Source organism: Sus scrofa, chromosome 1 (genome assembly GCF_000003025.6).
Source record: "Sus scrofa isolate TJ Tabasco breed Duroc chromosome 1, Sscrofa11.1, whole genome shotgun sequence".
In the NCBI taxonomy this organism is placed as follows: Eukaryota; Metazoa; Chordata; class Mammalia; order Artiodactyla; family Suidae; genus Sus; species Sus scrofa.
The window spans coordinates 190,201,504-190,226,806 of NC_010443.5; the positions used below are offsets into that span (position 1 = coordinate 190,201,504).

The window sequence follows — 25,303 nt, forward strand, 5'->3', positions numbered from 1 at the left end:
AATCATTTCTTACTTTGACGTATGGGGTCAAACTGTCCTCCGAAGGCTGTGTCATTGTATAGTAACATTTAGAGTAACCAGTGTTTGACCTGGTCGAATTTTATTTTCTAAACTCTGGAATTCTATTTTAAAGTAGCATGGGGGTTGGGCTAAGTGTTCCTTAAGAAATTAGAAGGTGGGCAGTGATTTAGTCATCAAGCAATTAATCAAAAAAACATTTAGATAATGTACTAGGAATTGCGTATAAAGAAATCCAAAGTTATAGTATGACTAAGACAAGAAAAAGTAATAGTGATAAGGGAAGAAAGCATAAACCTCTAGTCTATAAAAGAAATTATAATACACATTTGAAAGCAATCTGGACAGACATGCAAGTTGCTATATTGCATTATGTACAAGCTACTAGTGAGCAGGGTGGGGCTGTGGAGAGAGAGAAATCTCTTGCTCCCTTGCCTTCCTCATAAGTCAGGACCAGTTCTGGACAACAGCTATTGTGTAGGTGAGGTTTATATTGGCAGATAGTCCTTTCCTACAGGAACTTTGTGCTATGTGCTGGCTACTACCTGTCTAGTATCCCCTGGGAGTCACCTAATGACACATGACATGGGCTGGAGACAATCAGAGTCTTCCCCGCGATTGACTTAAGAATGCTATTACATAAAACCCTCGTTCTTCTGGGACTGTTAAACTGGAAAGCCTGGAAGTTGGGGCTACTGGAGACCATCTCTTGACTGTAGGCAGGTGATTTGAGACAGCAGGCTACGAGCCACAAGCATAGGTGTTTCTTTTTAACTGAGGCCTAGTCCTTTCTCTGTGTCTTAGATGGCATTCTTTCTTGGACTCTCAGAGCTGTGTGGTCTCCCTCCTTGCCTGCATTGCTCCCCTTACTAAAGAAGCCCCCTGTCTGGGAATCCCACCTTCCTCCCCAGCTCTCTCCTCTTGAAAGGGTGTCTTCACTTATTCTCTCTACCCTCCCCCTCTTTTTGTTTCTTTTTTATTGCAGCACCTGTGGCATATGGCAGTTCCCGGGTCAGGGGTCAAATCTGAGCTGCAGCTGAGGTTTACATCGCAGCTATGGCAACACTGGATCTGAGCCGCATCTGTGACCTATGCTGCAACTTGTGGCAACTTGGGATCCTTAACCCACTGAGCAAGGCTAGGGTTTGAACCCGCGTCCTCACGGAGACTACATCGAGTCCTTAACCCGCTGAGCCACAACGGGAACTCCACTCCTTCCGCTTCTTATTTCTCACCTCAGTCTACTCCACACAGGCTTCCACCTCTACCTTTCTACTGAATCGGCTCAAAGATTACTCAAGACCTGTCCCTTGCCAACTCCACAGGCCTTCTTTAGTCTTGTTTACTGAATCTTAGCATCCGCTGACCTAGCTAACCTTTCCTTCCCTGTTGAGAACTTTTGGGTTGCTTTCCAGAATAACTGGACACCACATTCTTTGGGTTTTTCTCTCATTCTCACCTGCCACTTCTCAACACCCCCTGTCTGCCTCTCCTTCACCTAGAAATGTTGAAGTTTCTGGAAGGCTCTGTCCTAAGCCCCTGCTTTTTTGCTTTTCTCCATCTACACTCTCTTCCTATCTTTTCCCCAAAGGGAGAGCTCATCCACTCTTCTAGTTTTTTTTTTTTGTTTGTTTTTTGTCTTTTTGCCTTTTCTTGGGCCACTCCTGTGGCATATGGAAGTTCCCAGGCTAGGGGTCGAATCAGAGCTGTAGCCACCGGCCTACGCCAGAGCCACAGCAACGCAGGATCCGAGCCGCGTCTGTGATCTACACCACAGCCCACGGTAACGCCGAATCCTTAACCCACTGAAAAAGGCCAGGGATTGAACCCGCAACCTCATGGTTCCTAGTCGGATTCGTTAACCACTGCGCCACAATGGGAACTCCCCACTCTTCTAGTTTTGACAGTGAACTATCCCCCAAAGGCTCTTCCATTTATGCCTTTAGCTCAGACTCCACCTCTGACCTTCACAACTGCATAGCCCATTTCCCACTTCAGATTTCCACTTAAGTGTCAAAGCTGTATCAAGCCTGACATGTTTCAAATTAAACTCTTCATCCCCCTCCACAAATTTGCTCATCTCCTAGAGTTTCCTAATCACTAATGGCTCCATAATCCACAGAGTTGCTCAAGCTGATTTCCTGCGAGTCCTCCTTAACACTTTCCTCTTCCTCATTCCCTCCATCGATCCATCACTTGTCAGTTCTACCACCTAAACACTTCTCAATTCCATGGACTCATCTCCATCACACCACTTGAGTCCAGTCTCCATCATCTCTGCTTTGGACTTCACAAACAGCCTCCTTACTGCTCTCCCCACACCTGTTCTTCATCCTTCCAGCCCATTCTCTTTTTTTTTTTTTTTTTCTTTTTCCTTTTAGGGCCTCACCTGCAGCATATGGAAGTTCCTGAGCTAGGGGTTGAATCAGAGCTGCAGCTGCCGGCCTATGCCACAGCCACAGCAACACCAGATCTGAGCCGCATCTGTGGCCAATGTCACAGCTTGCAGCAACACTGGATCCTTAACCCACTGAGTGAGGCCAGGGATCAAACCCGCATCCTCACAGAGACTGTCGGGTTCTTAATCTGATGAGCCACAATGCAAACTCCCCAATCCATTATTCACACAGCCCCAGAGAGAAATTTTAAAACCCCATTCTCATCCTGTCCTGGCCCAGAGGCTTCTGGCTTCCAGAAGCTTCCAGCTGTTCATAGTTAATGTCCAAAGACCTACCAGTCTGGTCAGTCTTGAATCCTGACCTACCTTTTCTGGCTCATTTAGCCACTCACCCCTCCAGCTACATGGAATCCTCCCTACTCCCCAAACAGGTCAAACTGTCCCTTTTCTCAGGAACCCTGAATATACTGAGGCTTCTGCTGTGAAATTCTTTAGGGAACCCTTCCCTGACCACCCCATCTCCAGGTTACAATATCCTGTGGCACCCTGGCCAGTTCCTCCACTGCACCCTCTATTTGTTGTTTTTGATCCTTTGAGGAACTGTAATCCCAGGAGGGCAGACACCATGCCTATCCTGCTCACTGCTCTTTCCCCACTGCCACATGCCTGCTGCCAACTGACAGGGCAAAAATAGAATGTCTGGTGTCCCTCATCACCCAAGACCAGGTTGGCTGGGTCACTGCCCACCATTTGGGACTGTCTTCTTTCATTGCTAAAGCCCAACAGCAGCAAACCCTTTAGTGGTTCTTAAAGCTAGAGTTTCACTCTCTGGAGGAGGATGACCTAAATGGTCCTCTTGACCTCTTCCCCTGGAGCGCTAGGGCCACCTTGGAGCTCCCTGGATGTTGGAGAGCTTGCTTTACAAGCCCTGTCTAAAACTAAGGAGTCATTAGGGTGATGTGTTGCATTCCTGCCCTGCTCTCCTAAGGAAGTTTAGCTGTTTTTAAGGCAGGCCCTCCCCACCAACCCATTGTTCTTATTTGTTTTCATTCTGTAGTGTGCCTGAGTAAAATGTGAACTTAGGTTTGAGAGCCCCCAAACTTGGCACTGGGGGTAAGGGGTTAGAAAGACTGACCTGCTCCCAGGAGACTTAGAATTGCCAGAGAGAATGTAATTAAGTATCTTAAAAATGGTTTAGGCTTGAGAGTAGACAAATTGGTTGAGCTGGTCCCCAGGGAGTAAGATTCTCCTGGAGAGAAGATTAAATGGAAAGGAGCTCCCATGGGACAAAACTGCAGAAGCCATGAGTGGAAAACAAAAAACCTGAAAGCAGTCCCGTCTGACTTATAAACAGAGCAACAGCCCAGAGTGTTCCTAGAAGAGACGATTTCTTTGGTGCACATGTGCCAGGAACTGTGTGTGTGTATGAACATTCTTCTGCCCTTGTTGTGTAAGGCTGGGTGGACCAGGAACCACACCGCACAGGAAGAAATTTATTACGTCTTAGCCATGTCTGTCTTCAGAACCCACCTTTCCTGCTCTTTGTGCAACAAGACACACCTCTCTGAGGAAGGAGGCAGACAGGATTTCCATCATTACTACTATCCTATTAAAACACACACACGCACACACACACAACCACCGTGTAATTACTCTCTGCAGGAAAGGCGCACAAACAGGATGGGCCCGAGCTGAACCTGGGATGAGCCATCCCTGTAAAGATTAGCAAAAGGAACCTCCCCGCCATGCACCCGCCTCTGGCCAGGGCCTCTCCCAGAGGGCCCGGCTGGGTCGCCAGCACACCTCCTACCGTGGGAGGGAGGGCGCGGGCGATTCCCAACCATGCGGGTTCCCTGCTCCTCCTCCTGTCCTCCAGCCCTCCCCGGACCTGTCTCCCGCGCCTCAGGTGTTTGCTCGGGCTGGGCCACCAGCCCTACCCTTTTTGGCCTGCACCTGGGGTAGCCTCCAGCCCAGAGAGCCCAGCCAGACCCGGTGGCAAGGAGCGCGCGCAGCGCGGTGAGAGCCGGCAGCGCGGGGCTCCCTGGGGTGGCGTGCGCCCCGCTACTGACCGACAGCAGGGCCAGGCCGCCGGCCGCGCGCCACGCCCCCAGGCTTCGGAAGGCGCGCGAGCCCGCGCGGGGTTGCTGTGAACTTGGAGCCTGGCGGCGCGAGGCTTTTGCTGAGGATGCGGCGGCAGCTGCTTCCTGGTTTGAAGCCGGCCGAGTGGGGGAGAGCGTGAGCCCGCGGAGGCGGGGGTAGGAGCAGAAGCCGGAGAGGCGGAGGCAGGAGACGCTTCGGGCTTGAGCTAACCGGACGAGTCGCTCCGGCTCTCCGGGGAGAGGCGCTTCCCGGCCCTGGAGAAGGGGCGAGACCTGTGCGAGCCCACGGGAGGCGCCGCGCGCTCGAGAGGGACGATCGGGCGACCCCGGCCGGCTGAGGGCTCGGCGCCCGGCTCCCCTCCTTTCCACCTCGCGAGGGAGGGAGGGAGGGAAGGAGGGGAGGGAAGGTCCGGTGGAGGAGGCAGAATGGCCAGTCGCGGGGGGCTTGGGCGCTACTTTTCCCGGGAGCTGCCTCCACTCCTGCGGCCGCCGAGAGGGCTGGCCTGAGCGAGGGCTCCCCGCTCTCCCGCTGTGAGCACGCGAGGTCCCCCAGGGCCGGGGCAGCGGCGCCGGCATGTCGTCCGGCACCATGAAGTTCAACGGCTACTTGAGGGTCCGCATTGGCGAGGCGGTGGGGCTGCAGCCCACCCGCTGGTCCCTGCGCCACTCACTCTTCAAAAAGGGCTATCAGCTGCTGGACCCCTACCTGACCGTGAGCGTGGACCAAGTACGCGTGGGGCAGACCAGCACCAAGCAGAAGACCAACAAACCCACGTACAATGAGGAGTTCTGTGCCAACGTCACTGATGGTGGCTACCTGGAGCTGGCTGTCTTCCACGAGACGCCCCTGGGCTACGACCACTTTGTGGCCAACTGCACCTTGCAATTCCAGGAGCTGCTGCGCACGGCCGGCGCCTCGGACACCTTCGAGGGCTGGGTGAGTACCCGTGAACTCTTCCCTTTGCGGCTACCCCACACCCTCTCCCATCTTCACTTTTCAAAACTCGCCGGGCTTCCGCTTTCCCCGTCTTTTTCCCAAGTTCCATGGTGCAGGGAATTCCCTCCAGACTTTGGTTCTCTCCCAGGTGGCTGTGGCACCTGTGACGCGACAACGGTGGGTGGGTGAGGGCGCAGGTGTGTCTCTGGAAAGCCATCCTGGACAGGGCCCCCTTTCCAGATGGCAGCTTGAGTTAATGGGGAAATCGGGTAGGGGCTCTCATCCTCCTCCGCCCAGACTTTGGCTAAGGTACCCTAAGTCTCTGCACGCGGGTAACATGCTGGAGACTCAAGGAAGGGAAAGTGGATGATTTGGGTAAAGTTTTTCAAGCGCTCCTTAGGTGAAAGCCGTGCATTCTCGCTAGGGTTATTCATAATGTTTATGGATACGTGTTGGTTCAGCCGCTCAGACGTGCACACGTGTTTCGGCATGCACATCCATTACATCCCACTGGCAGGGATCAGAGTGCCTGGGTCTGCAGTTCGCAAAGTTTTGTTTAGCAGTTTTCCAAGGAGATGAGGTTTACATGTGTTTGCAAGTAACTTCAGTTCAGTTTCAGCTTGAGAGGTGTGAATCTTGCAGTCTGTGTTTCTGCTGTTACTGGTCTGGAAGGCTTGGAGGGGTCCTCAGCAGTTTGTGAACATCCCCCTCCCTCCACCACAGCCTCACTTCTCGCCTCACCCGTTGGCGTTTCTGTTTATTGATAAATAGTACCACAACCTCCTACTTGCCTGTGCTTTTCACATAGTTCCCATGAGGCAAATTTTCTGCTGCAACTAAATTATGATTTCTAGAGCACTCTATACAGTGCTAAAATGCTTTTGCGTCTTGGTCTTCATACTGTCTTTGTGAGGCAGGTGCTATCCTTCTCACTTTGAGGTGATGAAATGATAATTATAATGAAATGGTCTGCTTTGGCAAAATGGGGTAAGCCGTTGGAAGGCTATCAGGAGTTTTCATTTAAATTCTGGAGGATGTTAGTTTTGAACCCAGTATGTGAATCAGAATTGAAAACATGTTTGAAACTAACAAGTGGGGAAATCAGATGGATACTAAGGAAGACTCATTTAAATATTTATTTTATGCTTTGAGGAATTGATTATTTTTATCATATAGTCTATAAAATTACAGCTAGCTTGTGGAGTAGACTCAAATAGGAGTAAATATACATAATGGCTGTTTAACCATATCATCAAATTATACTGAGTTAATTTCCCTTCAGCTCAGTTTACTTTATGGAATTTAGAAGAGGAATGGCCATAATAGAGATGGACATTTTATCCTGTGAATTTCAGGAGGGGAGGTAGAGGTGAGCCTAAGAATCTGAGTGGGATTATTAAATTAGTACCTGATTAGGAGTTAGGTTGGGTAAAGCTCTAGAAGAACTAGGTTCTGAAGTATGGTGGTTCGGACTGATCCATGGCCCCTAGAAGCATGTTTTCCCAGAGAGATCCTCCACTGGTTCACTTTACCCCCAGTCTGCACATTTGAATCACCTTTTTAAATCCCCACTTTTAAAGACTCTAGTCAGGAATCTCAGGCTGTGGGATCACAGTATCAGTACATTTTGGCTCTTCAGGTGATTCTGATGTGCAGGCACATTTGAGAAGAGGTAGCCTAAATGAAGACCATAAGCTAAGGACTGGAAGAAGCTTGAGTGTAGTAAGATTCAGGTTATCAGACAAAGTGGGGTTATTTAGAGCTGCCTGCTTTCCCCCTGGATTACCAGATTTAAATGTAAATTAAATTCCTTTATCTATAGTTGTCTGAATTAATTATATTTAGTTGTTTAATGTAACCCACTGTTGGTGTTCCGGAAAACATGAGTTTTGGGTAAGATAGGTTATCATTTAAATGACCTTGAAACCAGTGATTTGTCAGATACTCGTTTTCAATTAGGTGGCAAGATTATTTTGAAACTCATGATGAGGTAGATAGAACGAGTAGAGTGTTTCCTTTAAATATTTTTTTTGTTTGTTTAGAAAATAATCTTATTAAGAATATATTTGGAAATATATGGAATGCTTGTTTTAAAAATGATCCTTATAGGTCGAAAGGTAGTTTTGAAATTTAGAATTACAGAAGTACTTATTTATCTTTAGCATAGTAAATTGAAATGTCTAGTTTATTCAGAAAGTTACAAATGGAGTAATTTATCCCACCAAAAGTTTATTTGTTGCAACTGGAATTACAAATTGCTAAACTTTAAAAAAACCTAGAAATTTTGTTTTTGCTAGATCATGAGAAGAGACAAAAACAGAAGGTATCTTTATTATTACAATAAAACAAAGTTTTTATTGCTATTTTGCTTAACATGCTTTCTAAATATTAAGAATATAATCATAACATTGATTTTGCTCCAATTTTGTCAATATTAATAATATAATTGTTAACAATGATTTTGTACCAATTTGGTCAATATTATCTTCTAAGCTTGATGAGGGAAAGGGTTAGATCTATTTTATGCAGTATATTCTTAGTACCAAGCACAATGCCTGTCATGGATGAGGCAATAACCTATTTCTTATCTAACTATACATATTTCATTTAACTTACATTATATCCAAGGAGGCAGTGGATACAACTAAAGAAGTTCTTAAACGGAAAGTCACAGCATTAAATGCTTAAATTAGGAAAGATTTCAAAGACCTGAGTTTCCACCTGAAATTGGAAAAGAAGAGCAAATTAAATCCTAAGTAAGCGGAAAAGAGGAAGTGTAAAGATAGATGCCAGTGAAGTAGAAAATGGAAACAATAGAGAAAAGTCAATGAAACAAAAAGCTGATTCTTTGAAAAACAAAATGAAACAATAAAATTCGTAAACCTCAAGCCAGTGTGATCAAGAAAAAAAAAAAAAGACGCAAATTACCAATGTTAGGAATGAGAGAACACCACTATAGATTCTATGGACATTAAAAAAAAAAAAAGAATATTATGAATAACTTTATGCTAGCAAATTCCACAATTTAAATGTAATGAATGAATTCCTTTAAAGATGCAAGTGACCAACACTCACCAAACTCACTCCAGTAACTTGGATAGGTTTTGTCTATTAAGACATTTGATCTTGTAATTAAAAACCTTCCACAAAGCAAACTCAAGGTCCCAAGTGCCTTTGCTGGTGAGTTCTAGTGCACACTTAAGGAAGAAACATTGCCAGCTACACAAACTATTTCAGAAAACAGAAGAGAAGGAAACACATTCCAACTCATTTCGTGAGACCAACGTTACGTTTATACCAAAACTTGATGAAAACATCACACCCCCCAAAAAACCAAATTACAGACCAATGTCCCTCATGAATATGGATATAGGAAAAATCTTAAATTTTAGCAAATCAAACCCAACAATGTAGCAAATGATCAAATGAGGTTATAAGCAGAACCACAAGGTTGATTAAACATTTAAAATTAATTCAGTGCAATTTTCATGTTAACAGAATAAAAGAGGAGATTCATATGATCATCTCAAGAGATAGAGAAAAAAGAATTTGACAAAATTCAATATCCATTCATAATAAAAACTCTTAACAAATAAGTAATAGAAGGGAACTTCTTCAACCTGATCAAGGGCAACTGTGAAAAACCTACAGGTAACATGTTAATGGTGAAAAACTGTATGATATTCCCTAAGATCAGGAGTGGTAAGAATATCTACTCTTACCAGTTCTGTTCAACAGTGTACTGGAGGTCTCTGTCAGTGCAAAGGCAATTAAAAAAATAAAATACATGAGAAGGAAGAAGGAAAACTGTCTTTATTTGCAGACAAATGATTGTAGAAAATTCTAAGACATCTACAAAAGGGCTACTAGAACCAACAAGCCAGGGTGAACTAGGTCACTGCAGTTTCCATACCAATATACAAAAGTCAATTGTTTCTATATAGTGTCAGTGGACAATTGAAAATGAAATAGAAAAATGCCATTTAAGGAGCATCAAAATATGAAATTGGATAAACATGATAAAACATATGCAAGACTTGCTCACTGAAAATGACAAACCATTGCCAAAATAAGTTAAAAATCTAAATAAATGAAGATATATACTGTGTGTATAGATGGGAGGATTCACTATTGTTAAGACCTTGATTCTTCCCATGTTGTTCAGTAGATTTAATGCAGTCCCAGTCAAAACATCATCAAGCTTTGTTGTAGAAGGTGACAGACTGATTCTAAATTTTACGTGAGCATATGAAGTACCCAGCCTCATATAAGAATAATTTTACAAAAGAATGTTTTGGAGGATTTGAACTATCTGACTATCTGATTTCAAGACTTACTATAACACTACCATAGTCAAGGTAATGTGTTGGAATAAAGAGCATCATATTGATCAGTGGAAAAGAAGAGAGTCTAGAAATAGATCCACACATATATGATCAAATGACTTTTTGTCCTTTTTTGACAAAGATATCAAGGCACTTCAATGGGGAAATGATAATTTTTTTCGGCAATTGTTTTCAGAAAACATTTAAGAAAATGAAAACATAAGCAACTAACCAGGAAAAATTATTTGCAACATGTAATTCAGACAAAGGACTTTTAATGGATATATATGAAAACTCTTAAAACTCATGAGAGGAGTTCCTGTCGAGGTGCAGCTGAAACGAATCTGGCTAGGAACCATGAGGTTGCAGGTTCTATCCGTGACCTTGCTCAGTGGGTTAAAGGATCTGGCGTTGCTGTGAGCTATGGTGTAGGTCGAAGACACGGCTTGGATCCTGTGTTGCATTGCTATAGCTGTGGTGTAGGAAACCTAGCCAGGGAACCTCCATATGCTGCAGGTATGGCACTAAAAAGCAAAAAAACCCACAAACAAACAAACAATAAAACAAAACAAACAAAAAAACAAAACAAACAAATAAAAAAAAACAAGAAAAACCCTCAATGAGAAAAATACTCAGTTTTAAAGTGGGGTGAGGATGTGAATAGGCACCTTTGTGGAAAATAGCACATTAAAAGATGCTCAAAATCCTTAGTCAAGCAAATGTAAATTAAAACCAAACCCATGGGAAAGGCTTAAAGAGACTGATCATACCAAGTGGTGGTGAAGAAGTGGAACAACAGGAACTGTCATACTACTGTGAGGAGTATAAAATGATAGAGCCACAGTGGAAAATATTTTGACAGTTTCTTAACATGTTAAACATGTACTTACTAAGGGACCCAGCTACTCTGAAGTATTTATCAGGAAAATAGAACCATTTATACAAAGACCTATACATGAATATTCATAGCCACTTTATTTGTAATAGCTCCCAAACAGGAACAACTAAAATGTTAGTCAACAGGTGAATATTTAAACAAATTGTGTATCTATACAATGGAATTCTACCCAGTCATAAAAAGTGGTGAGCTGTTGATACATGCAACAATATGGATGAATCTCAAAATGTATAATTTACACTGAATGAAAGAAGCCAGAACCCCCCCAAAGAGTACATACTATATGATTTCATTTATGCAAAATTATAAAAAATGTAATCTAGTTGTAGTGACAGGAAGTGGTGGTTGCCTGGTAATGAGGGAGTGAAGGTGACAGAGGGATGGATTACAGAGAAGGCACAAGGAAACTTTTGAGGGAAATGAACATATGCATTATTTTTATTGAGGTGATGTTTTACAACTACATACTTATGTTGAAGCACATGAGATAGTTCACTGTTAAGTATGCTCATTTTACTCTTTGACAATTGTACTCAATAAGTCTGTAGGGAGAAAACTAAGGATTTATTATCCTTATTTTACCAAAGAAGATGTTAAGTAAGTGCCTTAATTAGATTTGAGTCAAGACAGACTCTTGAAAACTACATTGCCTCTTCAGTGCAGAAAATATTATCAGAGAAGGAGCATTAAAAAAAATTCATTAAATGCAAATTTTGACTTTTGGACAGAGTCTTGTTTTCTAAATGGTCACTGCCCCCCCCATTTCTTCTAGAACTGGTTTATTTTGTATAATTTCTTGGGCTTCTAAAACCTTTTTTCCTTCTTTCCCATATTTGCTCTTTATTTGCTGCCTTTCCATGTGGGGACTGGCACCTAATAACTTAACGCAGGGCATGGGGACATGGGAGGAGGTGGGGGGGAGAGGGGGGGCTGGAGGCTGCGTCATGGAAAGACCTTGGCATCCCCTCAGGAAGGAAGGACCTGCTTGGCGGGATCCCAGGCTGTTTTCCTGGTTCAGCCCTCCTGAAGACATTCTGTTCCCTGCAGGACTGGAGGGCCACTTTGTCTCTGCTTTTCAGGGAGCTGACCTGTTTGGCAGTCTTGTCAGGGTAAGCAGTCAGGTTATCGCCCGTGATTCCTGAATCCAGGTGCATGAATTTCTAGCATCAGATTGAATCTTGATTCATTTTCTAGTGGTTCCTTCCCTTTTTGTACTCGGCGGTACAGTTATTCTTTCTCGAGGTTGTTTTTTTCTTTTCAGAGTCCGTTGGTGAAGACTGTTTAGGGGTGAAACATATTTTAGCATCTATCTAGGGAGGTTCATTCCAGTGTATGTGAAATGTATTGGATATATCATGTCTTTAGTTTCACGACAAGAATTCTGCTGCAGTGGGACTGGCTGCTTCTCATTATGGTTAAGTGGTGGCTCAGATGTTTCCCCCTCAGAGAGCATTTTCCAGACCATATTATTATCTGTCACCCTTTATTGCACTCACCACTTTCTGAGATCATTTAGTTAATTTGTTCGCTTATTACACCTTCTCTGTTAAGGTATAAATGCTTTGAGAGTAGAGAATCCACCTCTCTTATTCACTATTCTAAGTCCAGCACCTTAAGCAGTGTCTGGTATCTAGTAGGCACTAAATATTTGTCAAAATGTGATTTGGGAGCAAGTAAAGTGCAAGCATTTGGGGAAGATCCTGACTTAAACATTTTATTCATCTTTCTAAAAAAAAGAAATAAATGAAAGTAGTTGGGGGAGTGACTAATTATTACTGTGATCCCAGTGTCCCTTTTTAAAAATCAGTTAATTATATACCAACTTGTGCTTGAAAGACTGGACCAGATTTTCATGTCCTTTGAATATGGTCATGGATTGAAAACCATGTTTGGAAAATTCCTTGCCTTCGCTGCGTTTGAAAAGGCTACAATTTCTAAACCTGTGAATAAGGTGTAACTTTGTTCACTGGTAATTTGTGAGCCCGACATGTTAAATTCGGTTGTGCTCAACCTTTGAGAGCTAATGAGGTTGGTGGGCAGAGTGAATCATTTTCTCTTATGCAACTGTTAATACAGTTTGGGTATCTAGCAAGTATTTAGAGTGCTGACTAGTTGTGATGGTACAAGCGCAGTACATTTTTATGAGATGGGTAGCATTTACGCAGAAGCAGAGAAGGGCCTTGGATTTTCTGGAGTCTTCTGTTTTGTAAGACATTTGGCTCATTTTATAAAACAGATCAGGTGCTCAATTTGCATTGGCTGCTTGCGCCACTGTATTAGAATATGATAAAGATGAGGCCTGAAATCCAATGCCTGACCACTCTTTTTCCATTCTTGTCATTGCTGTCCCCCAAATGATCTTTCTCAATGGCCAAGCTGATAGTCCTCCCTTTACTGAAAATGCCTCAAGGGTTTCCCCACTGCCTTTAGCTAAAGCTCTTTAAAATGGTATAGAATGTTCTTCATGATCTGGGCCCTGATTTTTTCTCTAGCCTTCTTCCCCAGCCCACACTCTGTGTGTGCTCCAGCCACCATGAGCAGCTTCCATTTCATCAAGAACCACCTTGCCGATCCCTCTCTGCAGATGTCACTTACCCAGGAAACTTTCTCTGACATGCCAAGCCTGGGTCTGGTCCTCCTTTCTTCTTCTTAGCATGCCCTCAGCATCCTAAGATCACCACTGCCTACCTCCCCTATATCCTGAAAGAATGGAGGTGTGAATGGACCAGGTGCTCATGGAAATGTATGATATTGGTCAGAGGAGTTTAGGGTTAAAAACCATGGGTGATTGAGATTCATCCCCTCTGCTTGAGGGGTAGCTGCCCTAACAGACTATTATACGTTTCTCTGTGAAATACCAGGCCCTAGTAGAGCTTTTAGCCACCGTTGAGCACATCCTGTGTGCCAGCCCCTGTGCTGGAGCCTGGAGAGGCGGGTGGGCAAGACAGACATAACTCCTTCCTTCTTAGGCCTCGTCTTTCCAAGGGGGAGAGAGATCTGGGAGGTGGGGAGACAACAGCCAGGAAATGACACAACAAAGGTAAGGACTTAGGCGCTGGTTAGTGCCTGGTTTGGGGAGAAACATGTTCCTAGAGGAAAAGAGCTGATTTTTAAGGCTCCAGCATAAGAAGCATGGCCATAGTCTGCTTCAGTGAAAGGACTATGAATAGTCATTCCTCAAAAGAAGAAAAGGAGCTTCTGCCCTGATAATGGGAGATGACATAGATGCCTTCGGAAAGGTAAATCTTCCTGACCCATAGGAATCTTTCCATCTTTGGAAAGTTTGAGGGGTCTGAGTTTCGTTGTCTTGTGAACAGAGGACCCAAAAGAACATTGAACTCCCCAAGGCAGAAAACAGTACCACTCTTTTAAAACCATCAAATACCCTGTGCTTTGTGCAGATCATAAAAGAATCATAGATGTTGAAGCAGGAGGGTCATCTAGTTTAGCACAACAACAAAAAGCCTGATGGCTCTTAGGCATGTGAACAGGCAGAGATGATTCTGAAGGCATTTATTTCTGTGCGTACCATTTGCCACAGACCCCACCACTCCCTAATACTCGCCCCCCCAACTCATTACCTGATTGGTCCTGGGAGGTTTTTGAACTTAACTGTAGCTCAAGCTTTTGCTTTCTGAATGTGGGAACCAAACCTCCAGCCAGAGGATCACTGTTGCCTTAGTTCCTGTGATGTGTGACACACACACACACACACACACACAAAACACCTACATATATATGAAGATATTCTTTTTTTTTTTTTTTTTTTTTTTTTTGTCTTTTGTCTTTTTGTCTTTTTGTTGTTGTTGTTGTTGCTATTTCTTGGGCCGCTCCCGCGGCATATGGAGGTTCCCAGGCTAGGGGTTGAATCGGAGCTGTAGCCACCCGCCTACGCCAGAGCCACAGCAACGCAGGATCCGAGCCGTGTCTGCAACCTACACCACAGCTCACGGCAACGCCGGATCGTTAACCCACTGAGCAAGGGCAGGGACCGAACCCGCAACCTCATGGTTCCTAGTCGGATTCGTTAACCACTGCGCCACGATGGGAACTCCTTTTTTTTTTTTTTTTTTTGAAGATATTCTTGTTTAAATTTATTTAGACATGTATTATTTTATAAATATATTAAATTAGGTATTCATACATTTGGATATTTGCTAACATATGTATATATAGTAGAGTCCTGAAATATTGTGCTAGCTGGTTATTAGTAAATATATGAGGAGTTAACTTTAACTGCAAATTAGTATAGTATTAACTATTCAGTTAAAAAAATACTTTTTGTGTTTTATTGTACAGCTTCTAGCAACATATAAATGCTGGGCTGTGAAAGTTGGGAGAGCTGGGTTCAGGGTATGGCTTTGCCATCTGTCAGCTGTGAACTCTGGCAAGCCTCTGTGTGTTAGGGTCTCAGCTCCCTGGCTTAGATCCGGAGAGGGCTACACTAAAATCTCTCTAAGGGCCCTTCCACCTCTCAAGCTTCTGCCTCCATATGCTAGGCAATTACATCATTTCTCTGCTTTTGGAGTAATTGGTTCAGTTTTAAGCAGTCAGAATGAATTATGTCTTATCAATGTTAGTAAGTCCTAAGAATTAAATTGGCCCAAATCTAAATTGCCCAGGCTTGGAGAGGATTTAGTTCATGTCTGAATGACTCTTAGCTTTGGTAGTGAGATTGGTGTTACTCCTGGGCTTAGAATCAGCCTTAAGGAATTACAGTGGGTCCTCACTTCAAGCCATGCTATTATATTTCTTGATTTACGCTAATGGGCTCTTTCTGTGGGATGGCTGTAAGTTATGTCCATGTTTTCTTGCATCAGAGAGAGACAGAATCCCACCGTTTGAGCTTTTGCTAGAAGCCATTCTCACTAGCATGGTAATTAATGCTTTGTTGTCATGAAGTGTCTGTAGACACCAGTGTATATATCCACCCTAGGTGATGACAAATGCTGTAAATCACTTGTCGAACAGACATTTTAATTAAATGGAGGAATGAGCCCAAGGGTATTGGCTACTGTAGTCTTTAAGTGCCTCATGGAAGAATTTTATGAGATGGGATATTTTTGTGAGAATCATGGTTACTATCCAGAGAGATTTATCAAGATGATCCTGTGAATGTGTTTCTGTAGTGTCAGTAAATTAGAGCAGTGATGGGCAAAGCACATAGGATGTTTTAGTAGAACGATCAAACCCATGGTGCTTTTATTATGTGCTGCCTTCTGGAAACTTCCTTTGATTTCATCCTGCCAATTTTGGCCTCCCAGGGAAAGAAATGCTTAAAAGGTAACCAAAGGTGTTTAGTTTGTGCTGTGGTTAAAAAAAAAAAGAAAAGAAAGAAAAAAGAAAAAATTAGGAAATTTGCCAGAGGATGTAGAACCACGGCTCACATGAGCCCCTCGTAATTACCCTAATGAAATGTCATGTGGGGCCAGTGTGAGCATGTTCTCAGCCTACTGCCTGTGCTCCAAGTGCTTAAACCAAAACCACAAGGCTGCATTTTTATTTGTAAGCTATATATACACCGCTTGCACTTGCTCAGCGCCGTTCCTGCATCTCCCTTGTAGCACTTGCATCTAACGTGCCTATGTCTTCACCCTGGGCCTCAGTATTCTTGTCTGCGATGGCAGGGGGCTGGGCAGCCTGCACTCTGTGACCCCTTCCAGTGTCAGAAATATGTGTTCTAGTCATGGTTCCTTTGGACGATACTGATTCTGCTCCATTCTGAAAGATCTTCTGGAGACTGTTCTGCTGATACTCAGATTTGTTCTAGGCTCTGCAATTATTTTTTGGAAGAGTACACAAAAACCATATTAGCATAATTTCCTAAGCAGAATGTGTCGATTAAGTTAGTGAGCTATGGGCCTCTTAAGTGCTTTATTATATATTACTGTTGTTCCATCACAATAAGGAAGAGTTCAGAACAGATTTTTAGCAGAAGCAGTGCTTCTGAAACTGTTTTTGAACCTCGGACCCTTTTAGTGATGATAAAAGCTTTGGGAGTTCCTGTCGTAGCTCAGTGGTGATGACCCGACTAGGAGTCATGAGGACGCAGGTTCGATCCCTGACCTTGCTCAGTGGGTTAAGGATCTGGTGTTGCTGTGAGCTGTGGTATAGGTTGCAGACGTGGCTTGGATCCTGCGTTGCTGTGAGTGTGGTATAGGCCGTTAGCTGTAGCTCCAATTTGACCCTTAGCCTGGGAACTAAAATATGCTGCAGGTGCAGCCCTAAAAAACAAACAGAAAAACCCAAAACACTTTGGACCCCGTATCTAGAAAAATGCACATATGTACATATTGACAATATGCTGGGAGCATTGTCATCAGATTCAGGTCCCCCTGAAGCCTGACTGAGGACGCAGGTCCTCAGATTAAGAAATCCCAGTTGAAAGGTGTCCAAAAGGAGGTTTTCGTTGCTTCTTCATTCCTGGGGCCTGGCTCTAATTTTTCCCTGTGTTTGAGGACATTTTCACTTCAACTAATTTTAGGAAGCAGTTAACCAGTAGAAAAGAGGAGCTGGAAATTTTAGAGAAAAAGATGTACTTCAAGTGTGTTCTCGCTTACCTCTGGCTTCTGGTGAAATATACTAGATGATGACCCATTTTAGGACCTCTTGGGTTGTGTTATGTAGGTATTTTCAAAAGCCTCTACTGTTGAAGGGGTTTCTTTGAGGTTTGCAGTAGATGAAAAGTTAAAAAAAAAAAAAAACACCAAAAAACAAAAAACTAGGACAGTTTGAATGACCTTGGCTTGGTGTCTTTTGTTACTATACACTTTCCTCCTGTACAAAGAGATAGGATTTATTTGTATACTTAAAACATTTACTCTCTTTTTGAGCTGCACCGGGCCTATGGCAGACCACTGTGTTAGTCCCAGACAGAATGATGAGACCTGTGGTGCTTGCCTGCAGCTCTTACCCTGTGACCCCTGGTCTCCTATGGCCTGAGTCCCTCTGACTCACCAAGATTTTCTGATCTTGTCTTGAGTTGCATTTCACCTTGCTGACACCTTAGAAGACAACCTGATGGTGGTAGAAATTGAGCTGAATGGCGGTCGTCCAAAGCACAGCCCCGTAGCTCGTTAGAGGTGAAGCTTGAACCTGGCTCTCTGGATTTCAAGATTCTTGCCTAATGCCACCTTATGGCATGGTGGAGGCAGCAGGAAAGCCATTCAGTCATTTGTAGATCTTTATTGAGCGCCTGCTCTGTGCCTGACTCCGTTCCAGGTGTTACAGGTGAGAGAGAACACAACACCAAGTCTTGGCTCTCACAGGGCTCCACCCTTGCATGGAGAAGTAGGTAATAAGCAAGCAAACAGGTTATTACAAAAATAGCAAACAGTGGTTAAGTGCCAAGTAGAGAATTAAAACAGGGTGATGTGAAGAGAGTGTAACAAGGTGACTGCTTTATCTGGAGTCAGCAGGGGACTCCCAGAGAGGGTGACATGTTGGCTGAGACTGAAGTGGCAGGAAGCAACCAGCTGTGTGAAGATGAAGGAGCAGGCCAGGCAGAGGGGACCTCTAAAGCAAAGGCCCAAAGCTGGCAATGAGCTGGATGTGTGGAGGAATGAGGAGAAGGTATTAGAAAGAGGAGAGCCCTGGCATTAGCAGGTGCAGTGTGTTACCGCAGCTCCATGATGAGCTGGTCCCTTCATCTCTCACTGTTTTCTGGAAAATGGTGCTGAAGTTAACTACTTCATAGGGTTGGTGCAAAGATTAGATTCAATACATTAAACATGCTCAGCACAAAATCAGCCCTCAAGAAATGGTAGTTTTGGTAGCTACCATTATCAATCTCCCAAGGAAATTAATATTTTGACAAGGCTTCTGAAAGTGATCATAGTGGCTGAGGAAATCGATGCAGATGCTTGCCTTTTGGACAGTGGGGGTGGTGGGGATAGTGTAGAGTGTGGCCTTGTGAGTGTCCCTCAAATAACATAGAAGCATCTGCTCTCTCACTGCCTCTGGCAGCACCATATTTTCCAAATAGAAAATAGGGGCAAGGAACCACAGACACTAAAATTTGTTCCAGATTCTTGAATTTCTGAGTGATGTGTTTATTTTCTATGGAGTCCTAAGTATTAATGGACAATTTTTAATACTTAGAGGGATAGAATAGTTGTATTGCAGTGATATAATTGATAGGACCCCAGATGTTTTTTATTTTTTAAGAAGTTATACATGTATGGATAAGAATGAATAAACATGGTGCCAGTAATCATAAAAAAATAAAACTTCAAAAATTGTGAATAAGTGGATACAATTGATTCTTACTGACTACTGAAAGTTCGTTGACTTTATTTGACTATAATTTTGTGAATTAACTCTAGATAATTTTGTGTGTTTTGCATCATTTGGGGTCATGCCTGTTTTGGCATCTCCCTGATCTCCAGCATATTTCTGACCTTCCCTCCAATATCCATTTGGTCTGTGTTTCATGTAAAAAGACACAATAGCATTTGTTTAAGCCACATAAATTAGGATGCAGAATCTACAATTACAGAGTCATAGCACACAAATACAGGCTTTGAGGAATACTTATTGGACAACTGCTATAATTATCAGTGCATCATTATGTGATGGTTGGGTGTCAGCCAGATTGGGATTCAACTATTAGTTTTGCCTCTTATTAGCAGAGGTCACTTAACCTCTGCTAGCCCCAGCTTGCTCATCATAACGTAGTACTGACCTCACAGGGTTATGTGACAGTATAGTGAAGACTTATATAAACCATGTAGCGCTGTGAAGGACACATACCACTGTGGAAAATGGTCACTGTCACCACGACCACCACCACCACCGCTCTACCCCAGTGCTTAGGTATGAAGTCATGGGCCCAGTCTTTTCTGAAATTAACTCTGAAAACAGCTAGATATTTGTTTACATAGAATTTGGGAGTTTAATTTTAGGGAATTTAGAGCCTTTGGAATTTTAGAAGGGGAATTTTGCGTCCAGCCTTCTTACGGTGTTTGCTTTTTATTTAAGATTCTGGGGGAGTTCCCACTGTGGCTCAGTGGTAATGAACCTGACTAGTATCCAAGAAGACATGGGTTTGATCCCTGGCCTTGCTCGGTGGGTTAAGAATCTGGCATTGCCATGAGCTGTGGTGTAGGTCACAGATGGGGCTCAGATCCCACATTGCTGTTGCTGTGGTGTAGGCTGGCGGCTATAGCTCTGATTCAATCCCTAGCCTGGGAACTTCCATATGCCTCGGGTGCAGCCCTGAAAAAGGCAAAAAAAAAAAAAAAAAGAAACATAGATCCTGGAGTATAAATGAGTAGGATAGTTACTGGTGGAAAAGGAGGTGGTTTCCTTATCCTAGATTTGTGGTAAATTCTGCACATACATCTGTTTTGAAAAAATCTTGCAAGGAATCTAGGGAAATGAAGCTAGAATTACTATAGTGACTATGTTGGCCAAAGTTAGTTTACGGAAAATTTTGAGATGGCGCCTGTTGATTTGCACATCTGATGTTGGACAGATAGAAATTTCTCAGAGTGAATAACCTGAAGGAAGTAAAATTGTAATATTTAGTCGCAAATGTCTGACAGAGCCCTTTCAAAAGCTGAAGTGAGCATGTTTATTGGTGCAGTTTAGAAAAAAAATGATGGTAAATAGCCTCTTTCAATTGACATTAAAAGATATTTCCTTGATTTAAGGTTCAACATGTAGTAATGCTGTGGATGTGAATTGTTCTTTCATAGTTTCAAGGAGGAAAACTACAGTTTCAAAAGTGCATCATTTGAATTTTGGATTTATGGGTGAATCAAGGATGCCAACAATTTTGACTTGGTTTACAGAAAATATGAAGTTTTCTCCCTATTTTGACTCATTTTTAAGTTAGTTACTTCTCGTTTTATCAGTTGACTTGATACTTGTTTTGGCGGTGGGGAGGGGGTCCTAGATCTTCCATGGGAGATTAGAGGTTTTCTGAAATGACAATATTTAATTTTTCAGAACATAAGTTTCCTTTGCTCCACAGTAAGGCCCAACAGTGATGTTCTGAGTGATGTTCAGTGCAGCCTTGGTTTTGGTGGTTCAGAAGCCTTGCAGAGCTCATTGGCTACGTGGAGAATACACTGTTTTTGAGTCTCCCTGCTGGGCCTCCTCGCCTTCTTGTCATGCACATCCTGTACCTGGGTTGTGGTTGTATTGATTGGCTGGGGTGCTGCTGCCGCAGAGGTCCGGGAGTGTTGCACTCACTTTGGCCCCTGACTTCCTTTCAGCCCAGTTGTACCCCTGAGAGCTAGTGACCCTCAGCTGCCCACCTGGCTCCCTGGCAAAGTGCCCTGCATGTGGTAGGGATTCAGGAAACATTAGTGGAATGAAGAAAACTCTCCTTGTTCTCAAAGTTTTGAGTCTGCTTCAGGATTCAAACACTGTCATCCACCTTTTCTTTTCTTTTCTTTTCTTTTTTAAATTTGGGCTGTACCCGAGATGTATGGAAGTTCCTGGGTCAGAGATCGAATTTGAGCAGCAGCTGCAATCCACACCACAGCTGTAGCAATGCTGGATCCTTAACCCATTGTGTCACAGTGGGAACTCTGGTCATCCACTTTTGCTAAGAGATTTTCTCTTTAAAAAATTCATATTTCAGATGTTTTGTGTGTGAGCGAGTTTAAGAGCAGCCTTGGGAATAGTGTAGAGAGAATGAATATGCCAGTATGATTTTAATTTCCTTGATTATTTAAGTAAGGATAAAAGGTATGTGAAAAGATTAGCTGAATCCTAGATTGCCCAAATAAAATGTGAATTTGTGTTTAGGTGATGAGAGATTTTTTTTTTCAAAGTAGGAAGAACTGACTCAAACCATCTTCTGATATACCAGATGTCAGGACTATATTAAAGCCTGCCCTTGGTAAGAACAGGGCACCAGCAAGGGGCATAAACTAGATCATGGTTTAACTGTGACCTTAAAGAATTGTTACCACTTAAGCTTATTTTTTAAAAAATATCCTGTTCTGGCAAAATAAGTAAGTGACCTCTGAAGTTGACTTATTAGGAATCCAGTATGCATTTTTCTCTCTGAACGGACTATCTGGTAGTTCACTGTCAACTCCTTCTGGTGTAATCTGGTCCTGTTGGACTTGCATATGTCGAATTTTGTTTTAAAATAGGAAAAATAATGGTTCTAACAATTGTTCCTGTCAAGATATTAGATGAGCCTTTCCATTAATATCGTTTCCATTAATATCATTTCCATTAACATTTTAAAGTCAAATTACCTAGTGACGGTTTTGCTTCAATGAAACCTACATTAAAAGGAAGAAACTGACTGAGACAACTGGAAGAAAAAAATAATAGAAGAAAAATGCTGAAGACCCAGCATGCTCCTCAAGGCCCTCCCCACCCCCTTTATTCTTTGCAGGACCTCGGCTTCCTTACTCGTCTTCTGCTTGGGTCATTAGTTGCAAGAGCTCAGGTTAGAGTCAGAGTTATAATCCGGGAGAATTTAAGTTTGTTCCCTAGCACCCAAATGCTTCTCTGTAGTCAAGGGTCCTCATGTTCCAAGAAAACTGAAGCAGACAGGTATGAACTTTTGGCTCCCACCTGTGGCCTATCCTGCAGGCAGCTTTGGGAGAAGGCCCAGTCCTATACCTGCTCTCTTTGGGTCTCCTCTCTGTCCCCCCTGAGTCCAGTGTTTCATTTCCTGTCCCTTCATCCTCTCCCTTCCTCTTGACACTCTCCCTTTAGAAATGACCCAGGTCTCTAAGCACTCAGCATCCCCAAGACCCACAGAATAAACTACCCAGGCCTCTCTGGCCTTGCTTGTTTCCCTTTGGAGGTGGGGCTCAGTGTCTCCCTTGCCCATCTCAGCCACCTCCCCAGAGGCCTGTCTGCATCTGTCCTCCCCAGCGCATTCCTTCTTCCCAACACAGGCTGGTTTCTGCCTACATCTCTATATGATACCACTCCTGCAAAGACTAGGAATGACTGCAATCGTGTCACTTATTTGTCTTGTTGGCTGCTACCTTCTCTTTGCTGCTCTGCTTCTGTGTTTCTCCAGCGCATTCTGGGAATTTTTTGTTTGTTTCTTTCATCATTCCCTGATCTCCTTCAATATTGGTGTTTCTTGGGGTTTTGTCCTTATGTTGTTGTCCTTCTTGTCCCAGGTGGTTTCATCTGCTTTCATGGTCTTAACCATATTGCACATATGCAAACTTCCCAAGCGTTCTCTCCCATCTTTGATTACTGCTTCTAGGACTGGGGTAGGCTCAGGGAAAAGGGGCTTTATATTCTGTCTCCTTCAGTCTTTACAATATTCATGAGGGATGAGCAGTTCCATGGTTTCTGCATTTTCTACCTGAGGTTCCTGGACCAAAAACAGGTCCAAGTTCTCGTGTCTAATATGCTTGCTGGACTGAGCTACCTGGACATACTTTAGGCATCTCCAAGTCAACATGGTCCACAACCAAATACCCTATTTTTATCTCTACCTGCTCTTCCGCCCATTTTCCCAGTCAGAACTCATTTCGCTGTTGTTCAGTCACCTAGGCATCATTGCAAAACTTTCTCTCTTCTTTCACCTCTTTTCCCATTTTAATCAACCGCCACATCCTGCTGCATTGGCTTAGTAAATATTCTTGAGTCAATTTCTCTTTTCTGTCAGCACTGCACTTGATCAGGCCCTTATCACATGGATATATTATTTCAGTAGCCTTGGAAGTGGCCACCATGAATCTTCCCCCTCAAATCCATCTTCTACAGACCTGCTTGGATGAGCTGTCTAAAACTCAACCTTCACCTCTCTCCTGCTAGAAATTTTGAAAGGCTTCCCATCCCCTGTAAAGGTCTGGCCCCTCAGGAAGTTGCCGAGTAGTCTGGCCTTTGTCTCCCTCCTCCACTGCATCTCCCATCTTTCCTCATACCTAATTCATGAAATGGGTGCAGAGGACCTAATTAGCTTTTCTTGATTCTACTCAAGTCTCATTCACTTCATTTTCAGTAGATATTGTAGGAAGAGAGCAGGTATTCCTTTGTTATTTGTATAGACTTGTTATGTAACAGTGGGAAAGATAGGAGAGGTGAAGGTGATTACAGAGCAAAAATATATCACTTTCCATGTTAACCGCATGCATACCTACATTCAGGCCTGGGCACACACATGCACATACCAGCATGCCCAGCATTCTGGGAGCACCTGCCATGGCCAGAGACTATGTCGGGTACCAGGGGCGCCAAACTCAAGGAGCTCAGTCTGAGGGGGGTGGAGACAGCACAAGCCCACTGTTTGAGCAGAGGGCAGCTGGGGGGCAGAGATGTGTGCAGGACATAGGGGATTGTGAGCCTGATTCAAGGAGGACTTCATGGGGGAGGAGGTATCCATGTTCAGTCCTCAGAGGAAGTCAGTATTCACCAGGTTAAGATGGCACCACCTTTTGTCCCACATCCCTCTTGCAGGGTGGTCTTTTTTACATGGATTTTTGCCTGTGTGGGTCATTTTACACAGGGCTAACCACACTTCAATAGTTTTTAAAAACAAACTGTCCAATTCAGCCCATTGGCAGGCACTTCTGTCATCAGGGCAAGGGGACAAATTTGGCCCCTGTTTATTCCAGTGCTGGCCCTGGGAGGTACTGAATAAAAATAGTCAGACGCCTTGAGGTGAGGGGTGAGAAAGGCTTCTTCTCTTTACCTAGAGGTGGTGCAAGTCAGTGTGGTGGTTGAGGCTTGTGTGGCGTGTCACTGTAAGGCCCTAAGCACCGTGGCTTCTCTGTGTAATGTAACTGGGCTGGCTCCTGGGAGAGGTAGAGTGTAGGCTAGTTGGCCAACTCTGTTAAGAACACCAGTGCCAAACTCATTTGCAGCTGGAGGGAGTGCCCTTTTAAAGGCTCAACTAGTGATTAAATTCAAGCAGAAGGTGGTGGAGGTGGAGCTAACTCATTTATTAGCATATAATATGATCACTCTTACTCTTAAAAACATAGGTGATGGTGCTGGGTCCTTTCCAACTACAGGAAAGCCTGGGAGAGATGCCCTTGATTTTGAGTTAGTTAATGAGCAGCTGCTTGAAGACCTCAAAATATCAGACTATGTCATATCTGTGGGTTTGGTCCTCTAGTTAATTACAGATTTTTATCTCCCCATATGTGAGGTTAGTGATTATCTTGGTTTGGGTTCGGAATGATCTGCCCAGACCCCCGTTCTGCTGGGCTTCGTCACTAAATACTGTCGGCGCGAAGCCTCTGTTTTTTTCCACCAGAAGAATCACACCGTAAGTGTTTCCACAGGAACTCTGCCCTTTGCCAGTATCATTGTTGTGGTTGTACGGCAGAACCCACAGGGCGGAGGTGTTTTAGCCCTCGTTGAAAATGCCACAGATCTTTCCATCTCTCATTGCAAATTTTCCAGGGTGTTCTGGTCCACTGTGGAGTCTTAAAACCAGGTTCACTGATTACCACATAAGAACTGGTAATTAGAAGTCTTAAATGATCTGTTGAAGACTAGCAACCAGAAAGATCATTTAGGGTGTATTTCTAGTAGCTAACATCAGCCAATGCCGTGTGGAAGTTGCTGGTAAGTTCTGAGAACTATGCAGCATCACTGTTAAAGCAGCCAAGGAGGCTTAATTCTGGCAAAGGCGGTTTCGTCCCTTTCAGTTTCTCAGTGGATCAATAAATATTGTTCCAAATG

The 25,303-nt window shown here is 43.6% G+C and overlaps 1 protein-coding gene across 1 annotated transcript in view; it reads left to right on the forward strand.

The window, feature by feature from the left end:
• The window catches only part of PRKCH (protein kinase C eta), a 234,393-nt gene continuing 212,627 nt past the window's right edge, over nt 3,538-25,303 (forward strand). The window contains exon 1 of the mRNA XM_021062478.1: nt 3,538-5,452. Within this exon, the coding sequence (XP_020918137.1) occupies nt 5,090-5,452 (363 nt within the window). The 5' untranslated portion in view covers nt 3,538-5,089. The remainder of the gene's footprint in view (nt 5,453-25,303) is intronic.